This window comes from Parambassis ranga, chromosome 9, assembly GCF_900634625.1.
Source record: "Parambassis ranga chromosome 9, fParRan2.1, whole genome shotgun sequence".
Taxonomy (NCBI): domain Eukaryota; kingdom Metazoa; phylum Chordata; class Actinopteri; family Ambassidae; genus Parambassis; species Parambassis ranga.
In genome coordinates, this window is record NC_041030.1 from 21,364,754 (window position 1) to 21,392,606 (window position 27,853).

General features: G+C 45.2%; 1 protein-coding gene across 2 annotated transcripts; it reads left to right on the forward strand.

Annotated features, from left to right (window-relative positions):
• Positions 1-27,693, forward strand: LOC114440920 (metal transporter CNNM4-like). Of its 2 annotated transcripts, XM_028413580.1 has the most exons (8): positions 1-1,437; positions 12,459-12,602; positions 12,696-12,830; positions 13,912-14,081; positions 19,478-19,574; positions 21,434-21,496; positions 23,971-24,149; positions 24,296-27,693. In XM_028413580.1, exons 1-8 carry the CDS (start codon positions 30-32, stop codon positions 24,542-24,544), a joined length of 2,445 nt encoding a protein of 814 aa, XP_028269381.1. In that variant the 5' UTR covers positions 1-29; the 3' UTR covers positions 24,545-27,693. The 2 variants fall into 2 exon arrangements, with proteins under 2 accessions (XP_028269381.1, XP_028269382.1); XM_028413581.1 differs by lacking the exon at positions 21,434-21,496.
• The last annotated feature ends 160 nt before the right edge of the window (positions 27,694-27,853 follow it).

Below are 27,853 nucleotides of genomic sequence, written 5' to 3' on the forward strand. Positions count from 1 at the left end.
TTCCCCCATTGGCAGACAGCGAAACAAACATGGCGACGGAGTCGAGTGGACGGGGGTTTATGCTAACTTTATTCGTGTTTTCTTGTGTTTTTGCGGGCAGGCAGGTCGAAGCGGCGGTTTCAGAGCCGAGAAGTGCTCCTCGGATACTTGGCATGAGGCTGGAGACGAGCAACAAGCCGGCTGAGACTACCGCGCACGGGGATATCCAGGTGACCGAGGGCAGCAACATCTCCCTCAGGTTCTACGGGCTACACTTGCTCCCAAACAGCACGGACCTCATCACGTTCACGGAACTCTACTCAAGTAACGACGAAAACGAGGATTTTGATTCAGACAAGCTGCCGTTCAATAGGACTTGTTCCGAAGACACGAATGATGTAGTGGTGAGAAAAGGCATGAATGTAAGCAACCAAAACACCTCAGGAGTGGTCAACATCAGCATCAAGCAGCTCCGTAAGAGCGAGGCGGTGAAAGTGTTCGCCTTGTGCGTCCGGGACGCACAGGATCAGAAGCGGTACCTGCTGGACGACAAAGACGGCCGACTGCGGGTAGTGGAGGAGAAGAAGTCCCTGCTGCCCATCTGGCTGCAGGTGATCATTATCTCCTTCCTGCTGGTGCTGTCAGGTATGTTCAGTGGACTGAACCTGGGGCTGATGGCCCTGGACCCGATGGAGCTGCGCATCGTGCAGAGCTGTGGGACCGAGAAGGAGAAGAAATACGCACGGAAGATCGAGCCGATTCGCAGGAAGGGAAACTACCTGCTGTGTTCACTGCTCCTCGGGAACGTCCTGGTCAACACTACCCTCACCATCCTCCTGGATGACCTCACCATGTCCGGGGTCGGCGCAGTGGTCGCCTCCACCATTGGCATTGTGATTTTTGGTGAGATTGTCCCCCAGGCTCTGTGCTCCCGGCACGGTCTGGCAGTCGGGGCAAACACCATCCTGGTCACCAAGTTGTTCATGCTGTTGACTTTCCCTCTGTCCTGGCCCATCAGCAAGATCCTTGACTGCGTGCTGGGCCAGGAGATCGGCACCGTGTACAACCGAGAGAAGTTGGTGGAGATGTTAAAAGTCACGGAGCCGTACAACGACCTGGTAAAAGAGGAGCTCAACATGATCCAAGGTGCTTTGGAGCTCAGGACCAAAACAGTGGAGGACGTCATGACACCAGTCAGCAACTGCTTCATGATCCACAGTGATGCCATTTTGGACTTCAACACCATGTCTGAGATCATGGAGAGCGGATACACCAGGATACCCGTGTATGAGGACGAACGCTCCAACATTGTGGACATCCTCTTCGTCAAGGACCTGGCCTTTGTGGACCCGGATGACTGCACCACCTTGAAGACCATCACAAAGTTCTACAACCACCCAGTCCACTTCGTCTTCCACGACACCAAGCTGGACTCCATGCTGGAGGAGTTCAAGAAAGGTTTGTGGAGCTCTCTATGATGTTTTCAGATCATTTGTATGAGAGACATGACATGTCATGTAAGAGTTTTAACTCCTTTGTGCGGTAGACTAACCCCTGTTAGAGATTTGCATCCTGGCGATGAGTGATGTGAGGATTTATGCTGCCCACAGCACAACCAAGAAAAGTCCCACAACACCAATTATTGATGTGTTTATTGGAGACACTGATGTGAGAGGACTGTGGTGACTGTGCATCCAGGAATTTAGTGAGGAGTTCATCTAAAGCTGTGTCAGTCTGAAAACTGAGCTGTTTGCTGGTTTCAGTTTTCTGAATGGTGAAATCAAGATCACTTCCCTATTTTACTTCTCTCTTCTTCTATATACAAACTCACACAGTATTCACACACTCTTTCTCAGAAAGCTGAACTCAAACACACACACACACACACACTGACGCCATCTCCCGCAGTGATGTATTTTTCCTTTCCCAGGCATCTTGTCTCAAGGTCTCTCACACACACACTTGCTGTGTCTATATCTTGGCACCGTGAGGAAAGAGAGTGTGTGTCTTTCCAACTGTAGCAGCATCACTGTCAGACGGCAAGGGCGTCGTAACAAAGAAGTAAAGTTTCACCGAGCCTTGTTGACATCTTCATGTGTCACAAGAAGCATCTGAGTTTGTTTTTTTTTAATATCTTGCACCATTTCCTATGATCATAAATAGATTTTTAGAGTTGCTATAGTGGGGGTTGTGTGACATTTGGCCAAGAAAATGCTCTGCGGCTGGCAAGGTGGGAGGCTTTGGCAACAAACTGCACACACGTACACACACACACACACACAGATCCAGCTGAGTTAAAACCTGTCTACATTGGCTCAACACTTGGCAGAAAGATTGACTGTAAGCAGGGATGAAAGTACACTCAGTCGGCCTCTTGGAGTTACAGAATAACACGGTAGAGACCGCCTATCAATAAACTGCAGTATTCTGATTTTAAATGTCAAGTCAATGTTTGAAGTAACCAGAGTTGTGTTTATTATGTCAGCACCATTATGTAAATGAGACCTAGTTGCTCCAATTTGCTGAAAAGGCTCCTGTTGCAGAAAGAGCTATACATACAGTACCAACATCAGTGTGGGATCAGTGTTTAAAAAGGTGGAGCATTGTGCGTCTGAGGCCTACTCCAAGAACCAAGAAGCTCAGCAAGTCTGTTTTTAGCAGAAATGACATCACACCCATAAAGAGTCACGCCCTGAGTTCCTGCGGTCAAAACATGCTGATGGTCGTCATGAACCAAATTTAAAGCTTCTAATGTGATGGTGTAGGAGGTTCAGAATCTTCACATCCGAGGTGCTTCCTGTACAGAGATGAGTGTTTAGCTAAGAATTACATGGTGATGTGTATCTGTGGTCCCTGAACCGGTTTCATTTCAAGGCCGATGTTATCTGTTTCCTCACATTTTTTTCCATATTTGAGAATCTTCCTCTGCTTCTCTACCCAATCACCCACACAGGCAGATTATGTTGCAGCCAGGTCCGGCAGAAACGCAGCACGGTCCCAGAGTGTGGCCGTGCAGCCTGTGGTCAGGTAGCGGTGGGCTGCAACGATGTGTTTACTTACCGGCTTCATTTCCTGCAGGCCCCCCCTACATCTCCTCTGAACCGACTCCCCGCCTGGATCTCAAGTTCCTCTCAGTTGCTGCTTGGCATCAGTTGCCATGGTGACGACATCCCGCTACATCAGTGTGTGTGTGTGTGTGTGTGTGTTTCTCAAGTTTGAGCACTCTGTCTTGGTTTTGCACAAGTTTGAAGTTCAGCTCTCTGGCTGCAGAGATTTATGACATGCTGACAGATCTTCACTGTGTGTGTGTCTGTGTGTGTGTGTGTGTGTGTCTGTGTGTGGTACACTCCCCTGCCTTTTCAGTCAACATGACCTTTTAGACGGACTGTGAGGTGACCTTATTAGATGAGATAAAATATTAATGCTGACTGTCATGGCAGGTAGTAGCAACATCAAAGACAAACTGACAAATGCTTATGTAAGACGGTGTCTAATATTAGAAAGCAGCGCAGTCAGAGTTGTCTAAAAATAATGAACGGGCATGGATAATGAGATGCAGATAGCAGTTTTTGTCATCATTACATGGCAGGTTTTTCTTCATGCACGCTGGAACTGGGCTGTAATTTAAAAACACACACACACAAATCTAAGTGAACCATGAAGTCACGGGATGCACTCACAACACACTGTCACATGCTGTGTACCTTCAGGCTGTGTGGTATATATCGGCCTACATTTTGGCCCGTAGGACTAATATAATTACTCTCAGAAGGTCATTCTAATTAAAACATGAATAATAATTTACTCATGATGTTCTTGAGCCTTGCCATGCTTTCCATGATCAGTGAGTCTGCATGGGTTGGATGTGAGTCAGTGGGCAGGCCTTGGATTTCCAGACTAAACACCACATTCCAGTTTAACCTTCAACACTTTGAGCCTCTCAGGAAATGGAAGAGCTTGTGTTTTGTTTGTGGTTGTCAAGACCGTCTACACTGTCGGTGTTCGGGCACTTATCTGCCCACCCCACCCGGCCTTTAGGGTCCTGTAATGTTTGCTACGGTTTAATGACCGTTTGTCTGTTGAGCTGCTGTGTATGTACAAAACAGATTAAAATGAGATTCCTGAGCCAATAAGTGGTTAGAATTTAGTTTCAATGAAGAATTTCTTGTTGACAGAAACCCACACTGGAGATTATTTTGGACTCTCAGTTTACAAACTGAGGTTTGGTGACCAGTGTTCCCAGTGATTTTATTGGCTAAACAGTACTTGAGTTACTCAGCTAACAAAAGATGTGAGTAAAGTTAATGCCCAGTTATGTTAACAGTCATGTCTTAAACATTACTGCATTTGTTCTCATTTTCTGTGATGTGTGTGCCGGTCATGTGCCATCATGTGCATCAGTGCACATGATGGCTACTGCCTGACAGCAGCGACTGCTGATGAAGAACGAGGCAGAGGATGAAAACACCTTCCGTTCAGACGGTTGTGTTTTTGGTGTGGACGGCTCAGCCTCAGATTTGTTGTAGGACGTCATCACATGGGCCTTTTGTGGACACTGAAACCATTAGTTGGCCTTAACGGTACAATTTGTAAGATCATTTTAAAAGGTTTACAACATCTGAAAATTCAGTCATGATGCCAAAGGAGTGTCATTATCATGAGTCTATAATCAACCATTCAACCATGTACTAGAAGCAGTAATGGAGTCTGAGATTGCGTAGCTTATCCAGCTGGTCATCTTTCTTTCATTCTTTCCTTTTTGTAGCAGCTCTTTCATTTTTTTTCGGTTCAAAAAGCAGTTTATTCCTTTGTAGCCCTGTGGAAAATAAAGTCAGGGCAAAGCTGTCGTAGTTCGACGGTTGTTTACATACGGCTTTTGTACGCGACCCGGACACTGTCCCCGTGAACCCGGAAGTATCACGTCGCTAGCGGGATTCGCTAGCCGCATTTGTGTACAGACCTGAGCCAGATGTAAGCCAATCCGGCTAAATCCAATCTTTGAAATCAATCTGGATATATTCAGATTTGCGTTGTTCAGACTCAGAAAAAAACTATCCGGATATATCCAGATACGGCCCGAATCCCGCTCTAGCCGGATTGACTTCCCTAGTGTGTACGGGGTCGTGATTTAAAAAAAACAAATACAGGACGGGGTCGACAGTGACCTTCTCCAGACACCTTTGCACTTTCTTATATTGAAACTTGTTGTTTCTGTGTAATCTAAGCTTTAGTGTCCTCAACCTTTGTATCCACACAGGTACACATAAACACTGCTCCTCCCTGCACACAGACACGTACACACTATACATTCACACATCAGAGCATTCATTAACTGCACCACCTGCTTTTTGGACTCTTAATCTCATCTCAGATTCTTGCTGTTAATCTCTATATGAGGCTACAGACCAACATTATTTACTTTATTTCTAAGCACAGAGTTTTATGGCTTTGAGTCAAAGATTACCCAGTCTGAGCTGTCGGAGAGCAGAGCCGAGTCTTCGCTCCTTCTTTTGTGCAGTGGGTGTGTTTCTCTGTGTTTATCGCTCAGTTTATCTGCGTTTGGTTTTGACTGTCTTTCAGAAGGTTACTGATTGGATGGGCTAAAATACAAATAGCGCCACAATTATGTAGAAAGCAGTGACCAGGTTATGCAACAACTTTTAAATTAGAGCTGGGAATCCCTCCTAAATGACACCAGGAAATCGGCCATGCAGCTGCAGCATCATGCTATGTCCGAGGGATACATGAGACATGCCCATCCTCTTTTTCTCAGTGTAATGATGCAACACATCAGATTACTAGGAGAGATGTGGATGCAGAAAATAGCATATATATATATATATAAATAAAGTGCAAGTGAGTGTGGGTGTACCACAGTCCTCTGCAACACAACCCATAGCTGCTAGCTCTGACTTCAGTCCACAGGCTGACACTCTTGTTATAATCTAAGAGGATGATCAGGGTAAAGCTGGATCCATACTCCGCGAGACAAAGAACTTTTTCCCCTGTGCAGACGTTACGCCCACAAAATGACGTCATTTTTTGTCTCTGACCGCCCGCTGATCCGCACTCCTGTGCACAGGGTCCGGGCCGAACTTTGTCTTTCAAGGCTGTGCGGCAACCATGCTGTGATTGGTCGGAATTTATTGTGGGCGTGATGAAAGTGGAGAAGCGCAAGAGCCTCTCCAGGTATATAGGTAGGTGTATAAACAGCACTGATTCAACAGATTTAGATAAGACCATACCGGTTTTGCATGATGAGCAATAAAAGAAAGAAAGAAAGAAAGGCAAGTCAGGGTGATTTGTCACCAATAACTCCAGACAGCCCTTCACACATACCAGATGGTGACTGTTATTACCATTCTATATAGTCCTACATACCCGGGCATAATAGGCTCGTTAACAATGTCTGTATATCTTTGCTATTGTTACTTTTAATGTCGCATCTTCACAGCTCATCACCGGACAGTTTGAAGTATCGCAGGCACATTGGAACACAGTAGATGTGCAAATGTGGTCATAAAGGCACAAACACTGAATCTTTGCTATTGTTACTTTTAATGTCGCATTTTCACAACTCATCGCCGGACATCTCACGCTGTTGCAGGCACCCTCTCTGTATAATGCCCTCTTGCCATGGCACACGTCCTTGTGGTGTGTTAAAAAAGTAAAGTCTTTCCTTATAGTTTAGTATGAGGAGTTCGGCACACACACGTCTCGCGGAGTATGGTACCTCAGTGCGGAAAAGACCTTTTTTATTTATCTCTTACCACCCGTGGAGCGCGTTCTCCGCTCTTTGTCTCGCGGAGTATGGAACAGCCTTAAGATGCCGTCAGCAATAGAGGTTTAAGAAAGTGCACTTGGGAGTGCTGTGCTGCTCTGCATGCAAGGCCTGTTCATGGTTAACCTGATAAAAACCAGATTTTTCGTGGAGACGTCATGAAGGTCCCTGCCTTTCTGGTCAAACAGGTTCACAGCATTAACACTGAGACCTGCAGAAGCAGCCGTAGTGCTCTGAAAGGGCCGCCCCCCTCTGACAGAACAGAGCTGGTCCTCACATGCCTTCTCCTCCAGTGTCACTTTCCTGCAGGAAGTTGTGATTGCGTGAGTCTTGCAAGGAATATTTGCCTTTGTACTTCTTAAGAGACCTGCCCCAGGTGATCTGCTGAGTCACAGCAAGTAAAGGCTCAGCAGCACTCACTCATCCTCCCGTCAGCTGACTGTCCTGTCTGAGAGATAAAAAAAACCTGTGATTGATTTATATTTACAACCCATTTTTTGATCTGTGAGCACTTTCCTGAATGTAAAATTCCTGCTTTATCTCTTTTGGTGTTTTTTTTAGGCTACACATGCTGTCATTTTCCATGATGCACTTTGGATTGGAGGTAAAACTTCATTCCTGACCTTGGGCCCAGCAGTTGCCAAAATACTATAATATGATTATCACTGTTATCAAACAAATGTGGACTCTGAGGTGTGTAAGCTCTGCCTCATAACGGCAGCCATGTTTTTTTCGGACAGTCTCTCAGCCGCCTGCAGCATTTCCCTCTTTTCCTGTCTGTGTAGCTTGAAGTGCTGACGATGCGGCTGCAGTCGCCTCACTCCAAATTACTCTGCATGTTACATCTGTGTGTGTCTGTGTTGCATCAACACTTCTGTGCACCACAATATCAGTCAGCATGAAGAAATAGCAGCTCTGCAGAAAAGTGCTGATGTCCCACACACAGCTGTCTTCTCTATTTGTTTGACTTGTACATCATGTTGTGTAGCAGTGGCTCTGTGTGCAAACACAGTAGTGGGATTCCTCTCGTTTGTGTTTAGATTGCTTTGTTTTGTATCATCTTTCAACACCAGTTTGAATGAAGCTGCAGCCAAAAGCTATAAAACTGCAGTTCTTCAAATGGACACTTGAGGTTGGCTTTAGAAGTGAGTCGGTCGCCACAGAGCTTCTTGTTTTTACTACAAAAAGTTTCTTCTTTGCATAATTAGGAGGCGTATTTAAAGAGGCTCGAGTTTCAGTTTCCTCCTCCTCCTCCATGGCACTACGGTCCTGTGAGAACCTGGGCTTGGTCAATCAAATGGATCCACTCAGTCCGGTCTCTGGCTCGCCTTCTCCAGCCCCTCACTCCTTAAGTCTCCTTAAGGGTCCTTAAGTCGTCCTCCACGTCATCCAGCCACCTGTTCCATGGCCTGCCCCTCTGCCGACGTCCTGCCGAAGTCCTTCCGACGTCCTTCCGGCTTCTGGTGGAGAACTTTCCATGCAGCCCGTGTATCTGGCATTCGTTCCACATGACCTGCCCACCGGAGTCTTTTTCACTTCCGTGCTATAGTGGGTTTAACGTATATTCTGTAGAGCTCCACATTCATTCGTGTTCTCCAGACACCAGAGTCACAGACAGGGCCATAAACCTTCCAATGGTTGGGCGTAGGGTCAACCACCCGAGTTTCAGTTTGCCTGTGGATTTTTGCCTAGGAGTAGGTGCAGCTGCTGGTAAGATGGTGATGGCTGAAGCCGCTGATGTGGACACAGTCCAGTTAATTTTGTGGGGCAGTGACCGCCTGTACAATTCTGTTTTAATTATAGATTCATGTGTGTTTTCTGTCACTGCCTGGCTCTCTTGGAGTGCTCGGATCCATCTTTTGTGTTGAGACAGGATGCCATCCACCCTTGTAGCCCTTGTGTTGATGTGTTTTGCTCCTTGCATATGTGCAGATTAGAGAGCCGCTGTTATAACTGCAGTGATTTAAATTCCAGAAAAAAGGTGACAAACTGCTGTCGTTGCATCAGTTTAGCCTTCACAGACTTGTGGTGATTTATTTCCTCTTTTTTTCTGTCTTTGAATACCGTCCAAACCTCGACATGCCTCTGCTGCACTGCAGTGGTTTTGTTTTTAAATCCACTGTGTAAATGGACAGGCCTGCTGTCCCCTCAGATCAGAGCAGCTCTGCCTGCAAGTGGCTCCAACTGGAAAAACAGGTTAGAAGAGCTTGACCTGGCCCACACACAGCAAGCCCTTCTGCATGTGTGTGTGTGTGATATTTGCAGCCGTGTGGTGTTGTTTTCGTCCACTCACAGCATGCGTGTTTTGGAACCGGTGGCAGCGGTCGGTCGGTGCCGCTGACATGTGGCCGGGCTGTTGTGTTTTGTGTGTGGGCGGTATGCGCGTGGCATTCTTTTCTCACTCATCGCTCTCCCCCCACCTCGTCCCTTTGTCGTCGATGCTTCATGTCAACAAACAGAGCGGCTTGCAGGCCGGTGACAGAGGAGCCAGAGGACAGGAGAAGCAGACTGGAAGGTTACCCAGCCATACTGGGAGTATGTGTGTGTGTACCGAGCAGACGGTCTGATTAATAACGATGTGAGTGCTTCACACGGAGAACTGAAGCCTGACAGGTTTGACAGAAAAGAGAAGCTGCAGCCCGTCCCTCAGCAGAGTGTGACAAAGGTCAACGTGTTTCACAGTTCCTGGTTCAAAAGCTTCTCCTCTGCTCTCACGCAGTTTGAAAAAAATAGATTTGGTTGAAAAGTATTCCTTGATTCTGCTGGTCTGTCACATACGTGGAGATTCCAGCTGTGTCTTACAGTGAGGTTTATGAGTTTAGCACTTAAATAATAGCAGCTGCAGTAAGTAGACACTTTAAAATGATAAGCTGGGAGCAGCTTCAAAAGTATTATTACACATTTATATGGAAGAATCCTCATGCTGGACTTCAGACCTCTGAACATGTTCCAAAGTCAGAGCATGCCGTTGGCGTTCGCTGTCATTTCAGCTCGTCTGCGTAAAGCAGGGAGTGATGGAGGGATGACTTTTTACCAAAAATCTCTGCTGCCGTGTCACACTCACAGTTCGATGAGTGACAGCTGTGTGTATTTCTGTACGCGCCTGAGGTCAGTGTGCTTCACTGGTTTCCTAAAAAAACACACACAACTGTCTGTAAATCTGCAGCTTCAGACACACAGGAGTGGTTTACACTTTGTGTGATGCTGTTGACAAAGGTCAGACACCGAGTGCTTTGGGATGAACTTCCTTGTATGCTGTGTGTGTGTGTGTGTGTGTGTGTGTGTGTGCACTAGTCAATAGACTCTCAAGTGACTCTCCAGTAACTCAGGGTAAGTATGTCCCCTGGGGTCCTACTTCCTCTGAAATATTGACTCAGCACTGCAGGGAGCGGTCTCACACACACACACACACACACACACACTCACAGAGTGCCTTTTCCATTACATGCTGTCTTTGTTTTCATTGCTACAGTGATGTTGTTGGGAACAATCAGCTAATGAATCTGCTCTGAAGCTTAGTTATCGTGGGACACCCCTGACGAATGCTCTCCATCATGTTTAAAAAAAAAAAAAAATCACGCCTGATGACGCATGGAGATCATTCCTCCCTAAAGATGGTATTCCTGACGAGACACCGAGCTAGAAATCACACACTTACGTCTTCAGCATAAGGATTACACAAACGTTGCAACATTAGAAGTCAGAAAACGCTTACATAAATGTACAACTTTAATCTTTTTTTCCTCCTAAATTAAATCCATTCATCTCAAAGAACCACTTTGATGTCAGGTTTGCCTTCCAGTTTAGGGATGATTTGATTCCAAACTCCTCTTTAGGTGTTGAAGTGTTCGTCTTTGTACACTAGAGCTCGTTAGTGAAAGACATGAATGGTCTATCAGGTCTTTAAGAACTGTTTGGATTGTTTGTAACATGACATGAAGCAACAGATGTCCTCGCTGCCGCCGCCTGAGACTCGAGCATCCAAGCTAAATATACAGACCATCATTCACCCACTCCCAACACCCCCCAACAACATCACTGTAAAGCTGGGTATGTGCGAAACAGATTCCTCAAAGTCCCTACAGTCTTACAACCAAGCAAGCAAGGTCAGAGCTGAGAATGAGCGGAGTGTGTTTGTGTCACCGTGCCAGCAGCACCCACTTTGCCAGGACATGCAGGCAGACATCAAGGACACACACTTATAAAGAAAACGCACCTCAAGCCTTTGGTCTTCATTTAATTGCTGCTCATGTAAGCTCTTTGTAAATCCCATTGATCTGCTGATCCTGATCGCCTCCTCTCTGCCTCCTGTCTTATGTTTCTGTGGATTAATTAAAATGTGTGTATTTACATACACTACGGTGTCTTAGGATGGGTGTAGCAGAGGAAATGAGCCACCTGGGGTGTTCTCTGCTGCTCTTAGTGTTGTTAATAATTCAAACCAGGGTGCCATCTTCCCTCTGTCTTTGCGTTCATGTGTGTGTCCTTGTGTTGTACAGTAACACTAGAAGTCTAGACCCAGCCCTAACTGTAAGGACATGTAAACATTAACAAGCTATTTGTGGAGCAGATGGGTTGATGTTGGAGCAGAGCTGGTATCAGATTGGAATTCATCATGATACCAGTGTTTGACTGAGAGATGTGTGATGTGTGACTCCAGGGAGGAGACGGTAGTCAGCTCAGATAGCATTGGAGCTAATTATATTGTACACTTGTCTTATTCTGAACATGTCTGATCAGTGTAGAAACATTTTTTAGGGAGCAGCTCTTACATAACATACTGAGACATAACTGCAGTGCTGATATCATTAGGAGTGTATTTTTATTGCTAATTATGTCTGGCTGCTGTTCATATAATGACTCAGTGTTGGCTGGTGTCTTGTGACACATTTATCTAGTTACACAAACATCAGGAGGATCACATACAAAATTAAACAATGTCATTCAGGTCAGGTTAATGAGCTTTCAGTTAAACACACGCTATAATTTAAGGATAAACTGAAGTTTTCTTGGTTAAAGTCAAACTATTTTTGTGCCGTTTCATCTCTTATTACTTTATTAATTTTGAATTATTGTAGGACTGGACAGCCATGATGAAATCAGTCATCTTAATCTCATATGTGGGGCAGAGGGGTTAATGTTCTGGTGCCTTTGTCTGTCAGTGTTGTCGTCACTGCTGCAGCACCAGCACGCTGGCATCTTTGCTCCTAAATCATAAATCATTCCAGATCAATCTTATTTTTGACAAGCTGTTCAATCACAGGACATACTTGAATACATGCATGTATGAACACGCTGATTGCATCACAGCTTTAACTCTTCCACTGTGGGCTGCGAGCTAATCGATAACACAACATGAGAATTATTCTGCATCAAGTGTTGTTTGCCTTACAAATAATGCAGCGAGGGTCTCAGCGTTGCCCTGACCGTGGGGCTGCAGGGATGATTGTAGCCTTGCTCTCTGTAGTGGAGGTGTTAAAACTGCATTGATGGATAAAACATTTGTGTTTATTGATCTGCAGCTCTGCAGAATCCATACACGTAACCACTTCCTCCAAATGTTGCTACAGACGTGTGTCTGTTAATGATGAGTCTAATTATATAGTTTTCATCTGTGTCATGAAGAACATTTTGTATATCGTGCCTCGAGGAACAGATCAATTGATCATTTAACTAATGATTCTCTTTGTCCTAACAGGAAAATCCCACCTGGCCATTGTCCAGAAGGTGAACAACGAGGGGGAAGGAGATCCTTTCTACGAGGTGCTGGGGTTGGTCACGCTTGAGGACGTCATCGAGGAGATAATTAAATCGGAGATCCTGGATGAGTCGGACATGTACAGTGAGTTCAGTTTCTTCACGTGTTCTTTTAAAATCGCTTTAACCTTTTGAAATGTAAATGAATGAATAATAAATGCCTGCTGTTCCTTCACAGCTGATAATCGCAACAGGAAAAAAGTGGCTCCCAATAAGAATAAGAGAGACTTCTCCGCCTTCAAACATGAGAGCGAGTCCAAAGTGAAGATCTCTCCTCAGCTGCTGCTGGCCGCTCATCGCTTCCTGGCTACAGGTGAGGAGGAATGAACTGATGAGAGCTCGCACATACGGACGCTCACTCACCACTGACACATATCCACCACCACCACCTCAGCCACAACACGATCATCGTTACACCGTCAGTAAGGGCTGACGTGTGGGTGTGAAGTTCATACACGTATGATGCTGGTTTAAATATCTTTATTTACTCGAAGGAGCTATTTAAGACTGAAACCTCAGCACGCACTCCGCCCAGCTGGATGTGTTGATCACTGGAGAAGGTGTTGCTATCTGTCTGGTTAGCTTGTGTTAGCTGATACGCTCTGTTGCTAGCATAGATACTGTAGCACTTCCCCATATGTGTCTGTGCAGCCGTACGTCAGTGTCTGCTGACTTTATTCCTGTTTGGTTTCTCAGGATGTTGTTTTCAGTTTTCTTTCTTGACTCACTGCAGTTTTTATGTCTCTTGTTCTCCTGTTTAAAATGAATATATCCACATATAAATACGCCCACATTTATACAGGACATCTGCAGGATCTTTGGCACGTGTTCCAGTCAGACGGCACAGTTTAAACTAACACACACACACACACGCGGCTTCAGTTTCAGGACTTGCAACAACAAGCTCCACCAGTCAGTTTATCTGAGCAGGAATAAAAACAATAAAAACATGGAGGTGAACGTGTTGCCTGAATGTGTAAAGCAGACTGAAAGGCGTTCTGATGATGAATCGGTGGTCATAGACACCTCACCTCGCTCTCTGGGCCTTTGTGTGCAGGGTGCACTGTTTCTTTGTTGTCAGTTTGGGTGGAGACCAAGGCACCTGCGGTGGAGCTCTGATTGCAACAGCCATGCTTTCAGTTGAGAAACTTGTGTCAGCGAAACGCATTTCAGGATATATTTAAATTCTGCAGCTCATTATCTGTGTAGATAAACGTCAGAGTCTGTACTTAGAAATAAATCCTGACCTCACAGTTAACACTTCATGTCATGTGAATATGCACTTAGCCGTGTTACCAGAAGCATCTAATAGATGTGGATCCACAGGTGTCAGCTGATAAGGCGGTAATGGCGGTCTCTCTCTCTCTCTTTTTTTTTTTTTGCTCCTCCTGCAGAGGTGAGCCTCTTCAGCCCGTCTCAGATCTCTGACAAAGTGCTGCTGCGAATCCTCCGCCACCCTGACGTCATCCAGGAGATCAAATTCAACGAGAGCGACAAACGCTCACCCCATCACTACATCTACCAGAGGGCCAAGCCCGTCGACTACTTCATCCTCATCCTGCAGGTATGACTAGCAGGTCTGGGCCCCCCCCCCTGTAACGCTTTCTGTCCTTCTTCTTCTCTGTGCTTGACCCTCAGCATCTTCTTCTCCCCATCTGTCTGGCAGTGAGGGGCATGGGGGTCGTAAAACTGTTCATAGAGTGAAGGAGAGCTTGTTAATCAACTGATTGGTTCTGGACACGTTTTGCATAACTCCATGATTTGTGGATTTTGCAGAGAGGTTAGCATGAACAGGAAGGTTAGCAAAAGCTTCATCTTTTTTGTTCTTCAGTCATTCAGTCGTGAGGAATGAGAGAAGCTAAAAAGTCTCAAGCTAAAATAACTTTCATAACTCACAGGTGACATCATGGAGGGTTCGTCTTTATTTATAGTCAGGTGGAAGAGGATGTAGTGGCTTACGAGAGCCAGCGGGACGATCAGTGCTTGTTTACTTCTTCTTCTTCTTTTTGTTGTTGGCGGTTACCAAACCACAAATTGATGCATTACTGCCACCAGCTGGTATGTTTGTTATGTGTGATCCCTCATCAGCTGCAGCTGTTTAGTGTGTGATCCTCAGTCTTTGAGTCTTCATACAAAAATCGAATTTCTTAGATTTTTGTTTACAAAAAAAGCTGTTGTTTATTTCTAGTCTAGTAATTTCTAGTTATAAGTTCTTAAGGGGCAGCAGGGCTTTCAGACAGCTGTGACCTTGGAGCGGCCGTGATGGGTGTGGTCCTAAAGGATCCCACCCCCCATGACTGACAGCGGGCAAGCATACTCCCCTGCTGTCAGTCAGCTGTCAATACACTAATCCCAAACATACACAGATCCACTGCATCCTGACGGGCACTGCCTTCCATCTGCATGTTCACACACACACACACACACATAAAGATCACACACCGCTCTTTTTTTGTTTTATATACACGTGCGCTCAAATCTCTCAGGGTGGGAAAGTTACGCACCATCGTCTTAATTTCACTCTTTCACAAACACGTTGGTGGTTATGTCATTGTCCCCAAACCAGTCATTAGCCGGGTCCAGTAATCCAGGATTCTGTTTTGGCTTTCTACTCTGTGTGAGAGTTTCCCAGTGGGAGGCCGGATATGGAGGCTGGACCCCACACGTGGAATAATCCACTGAAACATTTTTGGAAGGGGTTGGCACCCAGCGTGAAGAGAAATTTCCCCATTTACCTTTTAAAAAGAGACAATAGCAGGGTATAAATAATGTTTCAGCTTTATTTTTTTTTGGTAACATGACAGCAGAATAATGGACACAGAACAAGAACAAAGCCTTGAAACTTTGCAACTAGTCATATGTAACAGCTCCATTTGTTTCCTATTTGTTGTCCTACAAACACTGTGAACAGTTCATAGCATAAATGAGACAAACAGGAGCACCTGAACGCACCACATGCCAGGAGCAGTGTTGCATTGTGGATGATGTAGGCACCAAATTATAACATAGAGGAAACTGTGTTCTGCTCCTGATTCATCTGCTCTGACACTATTTTCTATAAATAGAATGAGTGTAGTTGAAACTGTGTGTGTTTGTGTGTGTGCACATGTAGATGTTTGTATATATTTTTCAGTCATTCCTTGTGTATCCGCATCAGATGCGTAGGGGTGACTGGTCAATTCATGGGAACAAAACAAAAAAAAAATAGATACAGATAATTCAGCGTCCTTGTTCCACTCCTTTTATAGTGCCTGTGTGGATGGTTTGTGTGTGTGTGTGTGTGTTCCTGGTAGTGATCATCATTGTCAGCAGCAGACTTGTTTGTTTATGGCCACAGTGATTCATTCGTCTATAAAGATGCTCTGTGATTCTCATAAAACAGAGTTCACAGGGTTTGAACCGCCTCCCAAAAAGTGCAGGAAACTTTACGCAACAATCTTTTTTCCATGTTCAGCACTTACAGCAGAAATCAGTGGAGTCTGGTATTCTGTGTGTGTGTGTGTAAACACATGAATAAGAACATAGTGTAACGTGTGTGTTGTCCTGCTCCAGGTAATCCTCCTGCTCTGTGGCTTTTTGAACAGGTTTGCTGTTGTTGTGCAGATCATTTTTAACATTGAATAATCTATTATTTATATGACACACATCTCACAGGGTCACTCTGTTATAGACGCTGCGACTGATTAATTTGTGCGCTCGGTTTTTATGTAATAGACGTAGTACATTCCAGGATGATTACATCAGAGCATCATGAGAGAGCAGCTCTTCCTGTTGTGAGCAAGACCTGGAAAAATGAAGTCCTCCTGTGAGAATAAGACAGATCCCTGCTCTTAAGACATGCTGTGTGTGTGTGTGTGTCTGTGTCTGTGTGTGTGTGTTGACAGTGACTCACTAGGAAACATTGGGATGTTTGTGTGTGTGTGTGTGTCACTGTGTAAGTGACTCAGTGATTTTGCACAAACTGCAGTTTGACATCAACAGCTCATTTTATGACAAACATGTGGTCACAGACCACTAAACACACACACACACACAGTGCAGATATACACTAACACACAAAACCACAACCTCTCTCACACTGAATGTGTGTGTGGTTTTAGGCAGAGCCCCCTGCTGTCTTTGTTATAAGTTATTAACTAACCTGTGGCAGTGAAACCTCAGACCTCTGCAGGGGCTGAAAACACACAGACACACACACACACACACTCATTGTGGTATAATTCATACACAGTCACAAACACAGCGGATACTCCCCCCCTCCCCCTCTGAGTCCTCTGAGTCCATATTCCCTCATGGTGACTTGTTTTCCAGTGACACACACACACCGCTTGGCCTTTACCTGCAGCAGTGAAGGTTTGATTGGAGCCTGCAGCCCAAACAGGAAGCAACAGTGTATATTTTGTGTCATAGTATAAAAATAATCCTGTGAGCTTTTGTTCACCACAAACCTGATTTAAAGCCAAAAATCCATTCAAATAAAACAAGTCTAAGACTTTACTGAGGAGTCTACATGCACTCTGTGTTAGGCACAAAAATAAAAAAACAAAAACTACAGCAGTGTGCATTCTTTTAAAATATGACACTTAGGTTACAGCTAATGAAATGAGCTAAAGCATGAGGCAGACAGTGAGGATTCGAGCAAGTTATTTTGAGGTAAATATAGCTTCTTTAACTCCTGTGTGATCGCCTGTGCGTCCTGCCAGCTCAGACCTGTAGTGTCTAATGTGTCTGATGGTTCTCTGAAGTCTGAAGTCTAATAATCCACCTTCCCTTTTCTTCCTTTCCTCCTCTCTGCAGTCACTGATTTGTTTCCTCTGTGAGGTGGAGAACTCCTTCAGAGAGAAAAGTAGAAATGACCACTCAAGGTTACAAAGAGTGCTTCAGAGAGCTGCAGAGTTGATGGATCGATAAACACTTCGGCGGGGACGCAGAGTCCTCGCTCACGTTGTCGATGAGTCACAATGAACCGACTCGAACTTTGGCCGAGACACACACACACACACACACACACCTGCTGACCTTTAAGCTGAGTCACTGAGTTACAGATGGTGTTCTGCTGTAATGATGCCCTCAGAGAGTTTACTCCTCTGCTCAGCCTTTAATATTTGAATTCATTCATTGTATTGTTGCACCGGCAGCCTTTGCACCTCTTTCTCCAGGCCTCTGCCTCCCTCCCCCATGGCTCCTTTCAAATTAAATGCCACCTGTGCAGCCGTGCGGCCCTCGGCATGCGTCTGAAGCATGTGCGCTTCGTAAAGGTTTTGTGTGTTCACGTGTCACAGGCCAAATATGTGGCCCCAGCTCACACATACACACAGTCGACCATATGTTGAGAGGTGATTAGCATCTTTAAGTCCACGGATGTGCTTTTAAATACGGTGACAGGGACAAGCAGAGTTAAGCAAACAGAGTGCTGCACATGTGTGGGTCACCGGTTTGTTTCTGTTCAGCTTGAACCAGCAGATGAGCTTAGTCTGCCTCCCTGTCCGCAGCAGGTTGCCCTTGAACGAGGCGTTTGACCTGATTACTCAGCGGTCAGTGTAGATGAAGGTCAAATAAGTATCTTGTCACACCGAGCGCTGACAGATGGTTGGATCATCATTGTCGGTCAAAAATAATCTCGGCATGGTTTTGAAACACAAAAGAGGACAGAGGACGGCTGATGGACGTCGTTTGGCTGTCCATGAGAGCGCGTGGCTTCATTTGTTTTGTGCTGCTGGAACCGTGTTCTTGAATCTGCGGTTATAGCCTGTTGGTGAGTGAAGAGCCACAGAGGTGACACCAGACGGCAGAAGGGAGATGTTGTTACCTCCAGGCCGACCTTAAAGATGGAATTTCAGTTGAGCAACGACAGCATTTGCTCTTTATTACTCTGCACTATAAACCAATACACCAGTAATCTGTGAGCATATTCTGGTGATGTTGGATTATTTATATTTGTCAATCCCACTGCAACATATCAAATCAATGATTTCCTGTTGTAGAATTAAGGGACTTCGTTAATGATCTGTGAGTGTGTGATTATGAACTTCTATCAGCAGATGACACTCTTTTGTATTCAGATTTTTGTGGGTTTTATTTATGCTAGATCAACCTAACAAATAAAGGACTGTAGGGCCACTTCCTGTAGCATATCCTGTTATATTTAAATCTCTGTGGCTGTATGTCAAAGTGACTAAAACATAATGAGACCTTAGTGGTCCCTGTTTGACACGTCGAGCTCCACGCTCGGTCCCGTTTGCCTCCCCTTTATTTTACCACCTGTTATGCTCTCGCAGGTCCCCGTGTGTGTGTGGGTGTGGGTGGGTGGGTGTGATGGGAGGATGGAGGGAAGGAGGGACGGCAGCGTGGATTAACTGTGCTGCGTTGTTGCTGCAGTTCACACATTCCAACGGGCCGATTCAGACCAGCTCTCTGTCCCAACACAGAGGCCTCCTTAACCCCCCCCCCGCATCGCTCCATCTCCCTCTCCCTCTCCATACATCTGATGTAGCTTTTGAAGCTTCAGAGGGTCTGCCTTCCTTCTGCCTCCCCCCTACCTCCATCCCTCTGTGGTTTGTTTTATTAGAGTGAGCATAAACAATGCGGAGGACAGACATCTTCTTTTCACCTGTGAGTCTACCGCCCTCTGGTGGCCACATGGTGCATTTTTATAAAAACTGAAAGTCAGAGCTTTCTCTTTTTTCAGGTCCTGTCTTGATTCATTGTTTGGGTTTTAAATATGTAAACAATCATTTGTTGCAGCTTTGGTTCTGTTATGATGGAGGATAAGCTGCAACACGATGTCCTCCACATGACTTTCTTTCTTTTCTTGCCTGACATGATGTTTCACTGCTTCCGTCAGTGAGAGCAATGAGGTGTTAATCCAATAAAGTAGTATATAATAGTACCTGTACTAAATGATTACATTACAGCTTTACATAACTGGATTTACATCCACGTTTGTGTTGATTGTTTCAGGGTCGGGTGGAGGTGGAGGCCGGCAACGAGAACATGAAGTTTGAGACTGGACCTTTCTCATACTACGGTGTCATGGCACTCAGCGCTCCCACTTTGGGTGAGTATGAATCCCCCTCTCTCCAGTCCGTCCCCTCAGACCATTAAACCCAGTTCCAGTAAAATCTACTGAATAAATAATGAGAAAATATTTTCAGAAAGTGAGCACAGATTGACACTTCATGAATAGCCCTCAGGAAGCGTCCTGATCGTCGCTAAAACTCTAATCAATAAATGCAAGAGTAATGGAAGAGATCGAGAAAACGGCTACAAGCAGAGCGGTCAGATAGCGCCACCTGCTGGACAATTTAAAACATGACAGCTTTTCTAAGAGGAGCGTGATGTATTTAATATATATAATGGTTAATTAGAGTTTTTAGTCTTGGCTGAAGTGAAAATAGAACCCAGTCTGTCAGCCTGAGAACTCGGCCTCACTCCATCTTACATGAAACTATGTGTGGAATTTTCTCTGTTTACACACATTCAATGTTTGCTGTCGAAGTCTGTTGGTTCAGCAGGATGGTCGCATTTTCAGTGCATACACAGACACACACACACACACACACACTTCTTTAACTTCTCCTTCATCTCCCAGCAGAACAAATAATGTGTTTTTATCATGTCTGGAGCTCTCTGGGTGGATTCAGAAGGGTGGGTTTGAGTTCACTCAGTGCACATGGGAGGAGGGGCCATGTGTTCCTGAAATCTCCTTTGACCTTTGACCTCCTTCCTGCCCTCCTGTCTTCTTCTACACACACACCCTGAGCAGTGACGGTTTCCTCCTTCCTCCTCTGCCAGTTGTGTTTCAGCTCTCAGTTTCTGTCTCAGTCTGCTCATGCTAAGCTGGTCAGACCAGAATGTATCAGCCTGGTATCAGCTCCTGTCTGACCACTGTGTGGCTGCTTCACTTTATTTCATCCCGTCAACATGAGCAGACATGGTTTCCACACACAGGAGGAAACTGCATTTAATCACTTTTCCTACTCGGGGTTAAACTCTGAGTGCAGCTTTCAGGTGCTTCAGAGGGAGAGATGTGGGAGACTCCTTCATGTTCTCCTTATGTTGTCCTCCATGTTCTGATCTTCCTCCATGTTCCCCTCCATGTTCCCCTCCATATTCTCCTTTATGTTCTGATCTTCCTTCATGTTGTCATCTTCCTTCATGTTCTCCTACGTGTTCTCCTCCATGTTCTCCTTCATGTTGTCATCTTCCTTCACGTTCCCCTTCATGTTCCCCTCCATGTTCTCTTTCATGTCCTTCTTTGTGTTCTGATCTTCCTTCATGTTCTCCTTCTTGTTCTCCTTCATGTTCTCCTTCATGTTGTCATCTTCCTTCATGTTCTCCTTCTTGTTCTCCTTCATGTTCTCCTTCATGTTGTCATCTTCCTTCATGTTCTCCTCCATGTTCTGATCTTCCTTCATGTTCTCCTTCGTGTTCTCCTCCATGTATTCCTCCATGTTCTTCTTCATGTTCTGATCTTCCTTCATGTTCCACTCCATGTTCTCCTCCGTGTTCTCCTTCATGTTCTTCTTCATGTTGTCATCTTCCTTCATGTTCTCCTTCACGTTCCCCTTCATGTTCTCCTTCGTGTTTTTCTTCATGTTCTCCTTCACATTCCCCTTCATGTTCCCCTCCATGTTCTCTTTCATGTCCTTCTTCGTGTTCTGATCTTCCTTCATGTTCCCCTTCATGTTGTGATCTTCCTTCATGTTCTCCTTCATGTTCCCCTTCATGTTGTGATCTTCCTTCATGATCTTTCTGCTCAGTGTCTGTTTGACTCGTGTACTCTGACCTGCTGTTCTTTCAGTGGAGCAGAACCTGTTCTTGTTTTTGCATGTTGTGCCTCCCTGTCTCTCACTGACTGTCCCTTCATCCTCCCTCCCTCCTCCACCTCCTCCCTCCTTCCTTCTCTCCTCTCAGTGGCTGCTCCTCGTCCTCGCCACCTCTCCTTTAAGAGGTTTTCTCTGTTCTCTCGGTTGCCAGGTAAACGCCGGCATGTCTGGGTCCTTTAACACCAACAGCAGGCGGGCGCACTTTGGGGCGGGCAGGCGGGTTGGTGTGAGGGTGGAGCTTGAGTAGGTGAACCTGGCTAATGATTGGCCAGGTTTTGTACATGCTAATTAAAATGATCACACTCCTCGGGTGCTGCTGAAAAACTGAAGGGCTGCACTTACACAGTCTGAACCAGTGATGATGCTGTGACATCACTGAGTGTTGTGGTGTGTTTTCAGCCCACAGACATGCAGCAGCTTTCTTCCCCATGTGATTCAGTGTAGATGTAGCCTTTAAGGACAACAAAGAGATACAGGACGACCGCTGCTTTTTGGCAAACAAGCTCTTTGCTCAACAACAAATCCTCCTCTCTACACCTGATCACGCTAAGTCAGCATTTTTTGTGCAGCTTAGGTGAGTAAGAGGTGATAAATCTGTCTATCCTTAACCTTCAAAGCAGGATTTCGCTCCTATTCAGGAGAGTGGGCTCAGTGTTCACTGCGATATAAAGTCCTGCACCAAAGAGTTTACCTGCCAAAAAGTCGTTTTAAGTCATCACACAGAAACATGATCACATGGCACAGCGTAGATAAAACGTTGGAGTGTGGGACAACATCATGAGACACACAGCTGGGACTGGAACCCTCACAGATGCAGCCTGTGATGTTTCACCTCAGCTGTTGTCCCTTCACTCTCTTTGATCATGTAGTATAAACCTTAGACAACAAATCACTTGATCACCAGGTCCCAGCTCCAAATGTCATCCCAGTGTCCCGCTGTGTGTGTGTGTCACTGAGGATTGTTGTTTGGACCTGCGTCCCATCACTTGTCACTCCTTAATTTTAAAAACACTAACCCACTGTTTGAGCACCAAGTCATGAGTAGAGAGTAGATCATTCAAGATCCAGTCTGGGACTTTTCTGCAGGTTTTCATTCAGTTTGATTTTGTTATATAGATGCTGTGATGTTTTATTTAAATGCTTTTAAATAAACATTTTTTTTCACTGTTTTTCAAAAGAATCTGGTGACATTAGCCTTTTTTTTGGTGAAACTAATCAGGTTACATGACATTAAAGTGTAGGCCACCTGATACCTACCCTCAGCAGCTTGTTTGTGGTTCATGAGTCATGAGTCAAGAGTCACAAGTATTCTTTAGAAAAGTGTCATTTCCAAGCTGTTTCTGATGGCTCGGTGTAATCAAAACATCTGACACATCAGCTCAGAGGGGAAAAAATGAGCACTTGATTTTTTTTTTGAACTTATATCAATCATGACAGTCCTGGCTGGAAAACCTGCGGCTCAACATCACACAACATTTTTAAAAAAAAAACAGAAAAGTTCCCGACTGGATCGTAAAAGTTCTGACACGATAATATCTTAGTGAATTCTAACCACTAGCTAGCAGATTAGCCGTAGATGACCAGGATTAACTAGCTAGCCTCGTTCCCTGAAAGCTAACAACATTGACGTGTCCAGGTAAAACAGTTTCCTATGACTCACTGAGGCCCCCTGCTGGAAGACTCACACCTACTGGTAATAATATACACACACACACACCTGGTAGGGGAGCTTGCGTGTGATGAGTGTGTGAATGTGTGTGACACAGTGGATGACGGTTGGATGAAATCAGCATGTCCTAATAAAAACTACATTGAATGACGCACATGAATGTTAGTCATCGTGGTTTCAGTACTTTGGAGCAGAGGTGGAAACGACCCACAGGAGGACTCTTATTGTGAAAAGTAATACCATAGTAGTAGAAGCAGGAAGTGGTAGAAACTCATTTTCTTTTTACACTTTTATTAGTCCAACATTTTTCTGTTAGTTAGACAAAATAAGGAATTTGAGTGTGTTGGGAATTGTTTGAACATCATCATCATCATCATCACCATGGAGCTGCTTCTCCATCTTGAGGAAGAGTCAGTAGTGTGATGGTGCTGTCAGGTGAATCCTGCTCAGGAAGGCGTTCAAGCCTCGTGTTGGTGGTTTTACCTTTACCTGTCCTGCAGTGTCCCTCTCCTTCTGTCCACCCTCTACTGGTTGTTCTCCCATGTTTGATGCTGCCACTCATACACATACATTAGATTATATTTTTCCAGATTACAGTGTTAGATGTTGTTGTCTCCACCCTGTTGTTGATAGGCCGTATTTGTTGTGTGGTTTCAGTTAATGTGTTGATGTCATGCATCCTGATAAACACCGATTGACTCACTGCTCGTGGAATTTTTTTGTGTGTGTCACTGATGTTGGGTGTGAGAGCAGCATCTAATCACTGAGTGAGAAATGAAATAACTCAACATGTAATTTATTCATGACACAGTGTGTCACTGATTCCTCCTTTCACTGCATCTTGTGCTCTCATTGATCTACACTGTAGACACAGACCCTGCTGCAGCTTTCTGTGTGTAGTTTCTTTTTATTTTTTTTTTGTGATGTCGCTAACGACCTGTGATGTGTCTGTGCAGAGTTTCGTTCGCCATCCCACCTCAGCGGGCTGAACCGGACGGCCTCTCTGAGCGGAGCCGACCGCACCGAGTCTCTCTCTGTCAGCGGCAGCAACAGCCAGCTCAACAACAGCATCCCGACACAGCAGTACACACCCGACTTCTACGTCCGAGCGCTCACCGACCTGCAGTTCGTCAAGGTGGGCAGCACACTGTGTTCACGATAGAATCAAGCCACATAGACTGGACATATTCTTCTGAAACTGTAATGTGTAGCTCCCTGTTGAAGCAGAAATATATATATATCATGATGATGGGTGTCATGATTCTGCCCTCTCTCCTTCAGATCACACGGTCTCAGTACCAGAACGGCCTGATGGCGTCCCGTCTGGACAGCACGCCTCAGTCGCCAGAAAGCGGCCACAACACGACCCGCCTGGATCAGACGACTCCTCCCGCCACCGTCAACACCACCATCACGGACCTGGGAGCGGACTCCACGCCCACGGAGAACGGCCCGGACGAGACGACGCTTCTCCTCCTCAATGAGCAGAACTCAGCCAATCACCACAGCCCGCTGGAAAACAGCATTTGACCCCTTCTGTTTGCACTGCTCCGCTCGGATGTATGCTGAGGAGGGGAGGATCCTTTGTGTGTGTGTGTGTGTGTGTGTGATGCAGACACAGGCCTCGGCACGGCTGACAAGACCCAAAGAGACAAGCCATGTGTACGCTAAATATGCAAAGACAGACAACACACCCAACAAACACACACTGATGAGGCGAAGACGGCTGTGATGCTGTGGTACACGCCTACGTTTGCACCGTAAGCGAACACAGGTTAACACAGTGTGTGTTTGTGTGTGTGTCTGCTCCTCAGCCTAGTACAACAAAAATCTAAAGGACCTGCTTGTCTGGACCAGAAGCGGCATTCAGAGGTGTTGCCAAATTTTCCTCCGTGTGTGTGTGTGTGTCGAGTGTTGCTTCCACCTCACCTGCCCCTAATCAGAGACTCAGGGAGACGCCACCCTCCTCCTCCTCCTCCACCTCCATCCCCTGATGTACATACATGCAAGTTTGGTCAAGAACCGCCAACCGACCCACCCACCCACCCACCGCCGCATGTGTAGCAGCCTGCGCCACCCCCCCTCCTCCCTGCCAGCATCCATACAGCTAGAAGACAAAGAGCATGTCAGCAAACTAATAATGTACCATAAAAATTTATAGCGACATATTTATTGATGAACTGTGTGTGAGACGGACACACAAAGACACAAACTGACTCTTGTGCAGGAGGGGTCGAGTGTGGGAGGATGTGGATTTCTTTCTATATAGATATATGTGTAAATATTTGCCTCCTTGTTTCCTGCGTAGAAACAGTGAGTAGCCCAGAGCCTTTATCCCGGAGTTGTAAAGAGATTCACCGCTGATAGACAACCAGTCTGTATCCTGAGACAATCAATAAGAATGTGTTGTATATTGTGTGTGTGTGTGTAGGGTACGTTGACCGCGGCTCTAAACGGTCGTCTCTGAGAAAATTCGGTGGGTAGAGATGTTGACTGAAAACTGTCGTTTTCCTACTTTTATAGGTGTGTGTGTGTCTGTGTGTGTGTCTGTGTGTGTGAGTGTGTGTGTGAGAGAGAGAAAGAGACCAAAATGGCCACCTGACCTGGTGGGAATCTGAAACCAAAAGAGGGAAATCACCTTCTGATGAGAAAATACTTTAAGAAGTCTATTTATTCAGTGTAAAGTGTGTGTGTGTGTGTGTGTGTGTGTGTGTGTGTGTGTACATGTATACATTGTTGTGTCATTTTGCCTTACTGTGGGATTTTTCATGTTAAATGTTCTGTTGCGCTCGGTGGGTTTTTGCGTATTCATCTGGGAGACGGGGGTCACTCGAACAACTTTTTTTTTTTTTTTTGTCAGCCAAACACGCCGCTCAGCCAAGTTTAGATATCATTTTAATATTTTTTATGCACTCCGGTTGTCTTTACTGTATCTTCACCAGAGACGTCTTTAAAATGTTTTATGATCTTCTTGTTTTTTTCACACTGCCTGTTTCAGAATGCAGAGCAGCTTTATGTTTTTGTGCTTTACTCTCAGACATAAATCACAGGTGAATCCATCCAAACACACCAACGGTATTCTGGGAAATGTAGGCGTAAAAAAAAAAAGAGTTTTGTACCAAAAGCAGATTAAAGGATAAATCCCTCTGTATTCACTGTGTGCTGTTTCGAAGCTCCGTCAGGGTCCAGGTACTTTTATTGACACGGTTTTTTCTTGATTGACTGAGCCCTTGGTTTGTTTTCCTGCTGCAGTGAGGCGGTTGCGATAATTACAGACCCTGTCAAGGGGATCGTAAAGCAGCAGGAGTGATCCGTCACAGATTTTATTCTCAAATCAACACTGTGAAATTAGAACAGCTGAAGCTGGGTTAGCTGTAGCTAACAGCCTCTGAAAGACGAAACATGGAGAATGAATGAATTTCATTCTATTCGTTTCATTTAAAGTCAGTGAAGCTTTAGCATTAGCATGTTCTAATCTCAAACCTCAGGTGCTGATGTCCTCGTGGGGTTGTTCGTTTTATTTTTTAATATTCACATTGTGTTTGTATGAGATGCTTCTTTTTTTTTGCCAAAGACTCGTGCTGGGTTATGAGCTGGTGAGCAGCGCTGCCTTAATACACCAGCCCTTTAATACACAGTGAATATGTTCAGTTATAGCAGTCAGGCCTCAGCAGACTGCACACAGCATGCAGAGGGTTGTGTTAGCGACGAGCTGCTCATTTGTTGTTGATTAAAAGCAGCTGTTTTGCTGCCTGAACAGAAACTTTTACATGCACTACACTCACATGACCACAAGAGGGCGGATATCCAAGTATCAGTGTCAGTTTAATGGCCTTAAAAAAACAAACACTGTAGTTGTTCTGATGATTAAAGCCAACATTTCTGCTGCAGCCATGATGGTTTTAGACTGAGGTGCTCCTGCTGATCGCTCCACGACACTCATAGCTTCCTGTAGCTCAAAGAATTAAACTAAGCCGTATACTGTATGCTGTCATTAAATCACATTCAGCTCTGTAAATGAGATGTTTGTTGTGAGACGGACTCTGCTCGTCTTGCTTGTGGCACCTCTGTGGTTAAAATAGCAGCACTTTAGCGAGAAAAGCAGTATTTTCCCCAAAAGACACAGATTTTACACAGCAGCTCTGTTGCAATGTCCTGACCAGGATTTCATAATGACGTGTTAACGTGACGCAGCGCTTCTTCACATGTCTCCTGTGGCCTTCTGTTCTCGCTCCTTTCTGCTCGTTTTCTCTCCACACACACTCCGATCTGACAGGACGGTCTTCTTTTTCTTTTCTTTTTTTGGGCTGAGATTGTTGTTAAGATGAGTTCATACATGTTGGAGTGCCCCCTCCCCCACCCGCTTCACATGATCTGGGTTTGGGTTCATTATGTTGTGTGTGTGTGTGTGTGTGTGTGTCTTTTTGTACCTCAGAACACTGTCGGTGATTGTGGTAAACAGCAGACTTTTTTTTATTTGTTTCATTTGGGAACAGAGTGAATGGAGCGACGGGCGTTTGGAAGACATCACCTGATTGTCCTTCATTCTCTCTGCATGCTTTAATTTAAAAAGACAACAAAGAAAGACGGTGTAAATAATGTTTTATAATTTCTGTCTTAATGAGTTTTGAAGATGAAGAAAGTTATTAATAAACCTGAGATATATTTCTCTACTGAAATCCGTGCCTGGCCTGTTTTCTTCACAGCTGTGTGGATGCAAAGATTAATTTTTACACAAACTATAGATTATTGTTGTTCATGTCCACAAAGCAGGAGGAAGGATACAAGTTTACCCAAGAGCTCCAAGTTACAAGAGCTGCTGAGAGAGTAAAGAGAGTC

Excerpts from the sequence above, each read along its gene's own strand:
- LOC114440920 (XM_028413580.1), top strand. The coding sequence starts at position 30 with ATGGCGACGGAGTCGAGTGGACGGGGGTTTATGCTAACTTTATTCGTG. Across the intron at positions 14,082-19,477 it reads ACTTCATCCTCATCCTGCAG|GGTCGGGTGGAGGTGGAGGC; the intron begins GTATGACTAGCA and ends TGATTGTTTCAG. Across the intron at positions 21,497-23,970 it reads TCTGTTCTCTCGGTTGCCAG|AGTTTCGTTCGCCATCCCAC; the intron begins GTAAACGCCGGC and ends GTGTCTGTGCAG.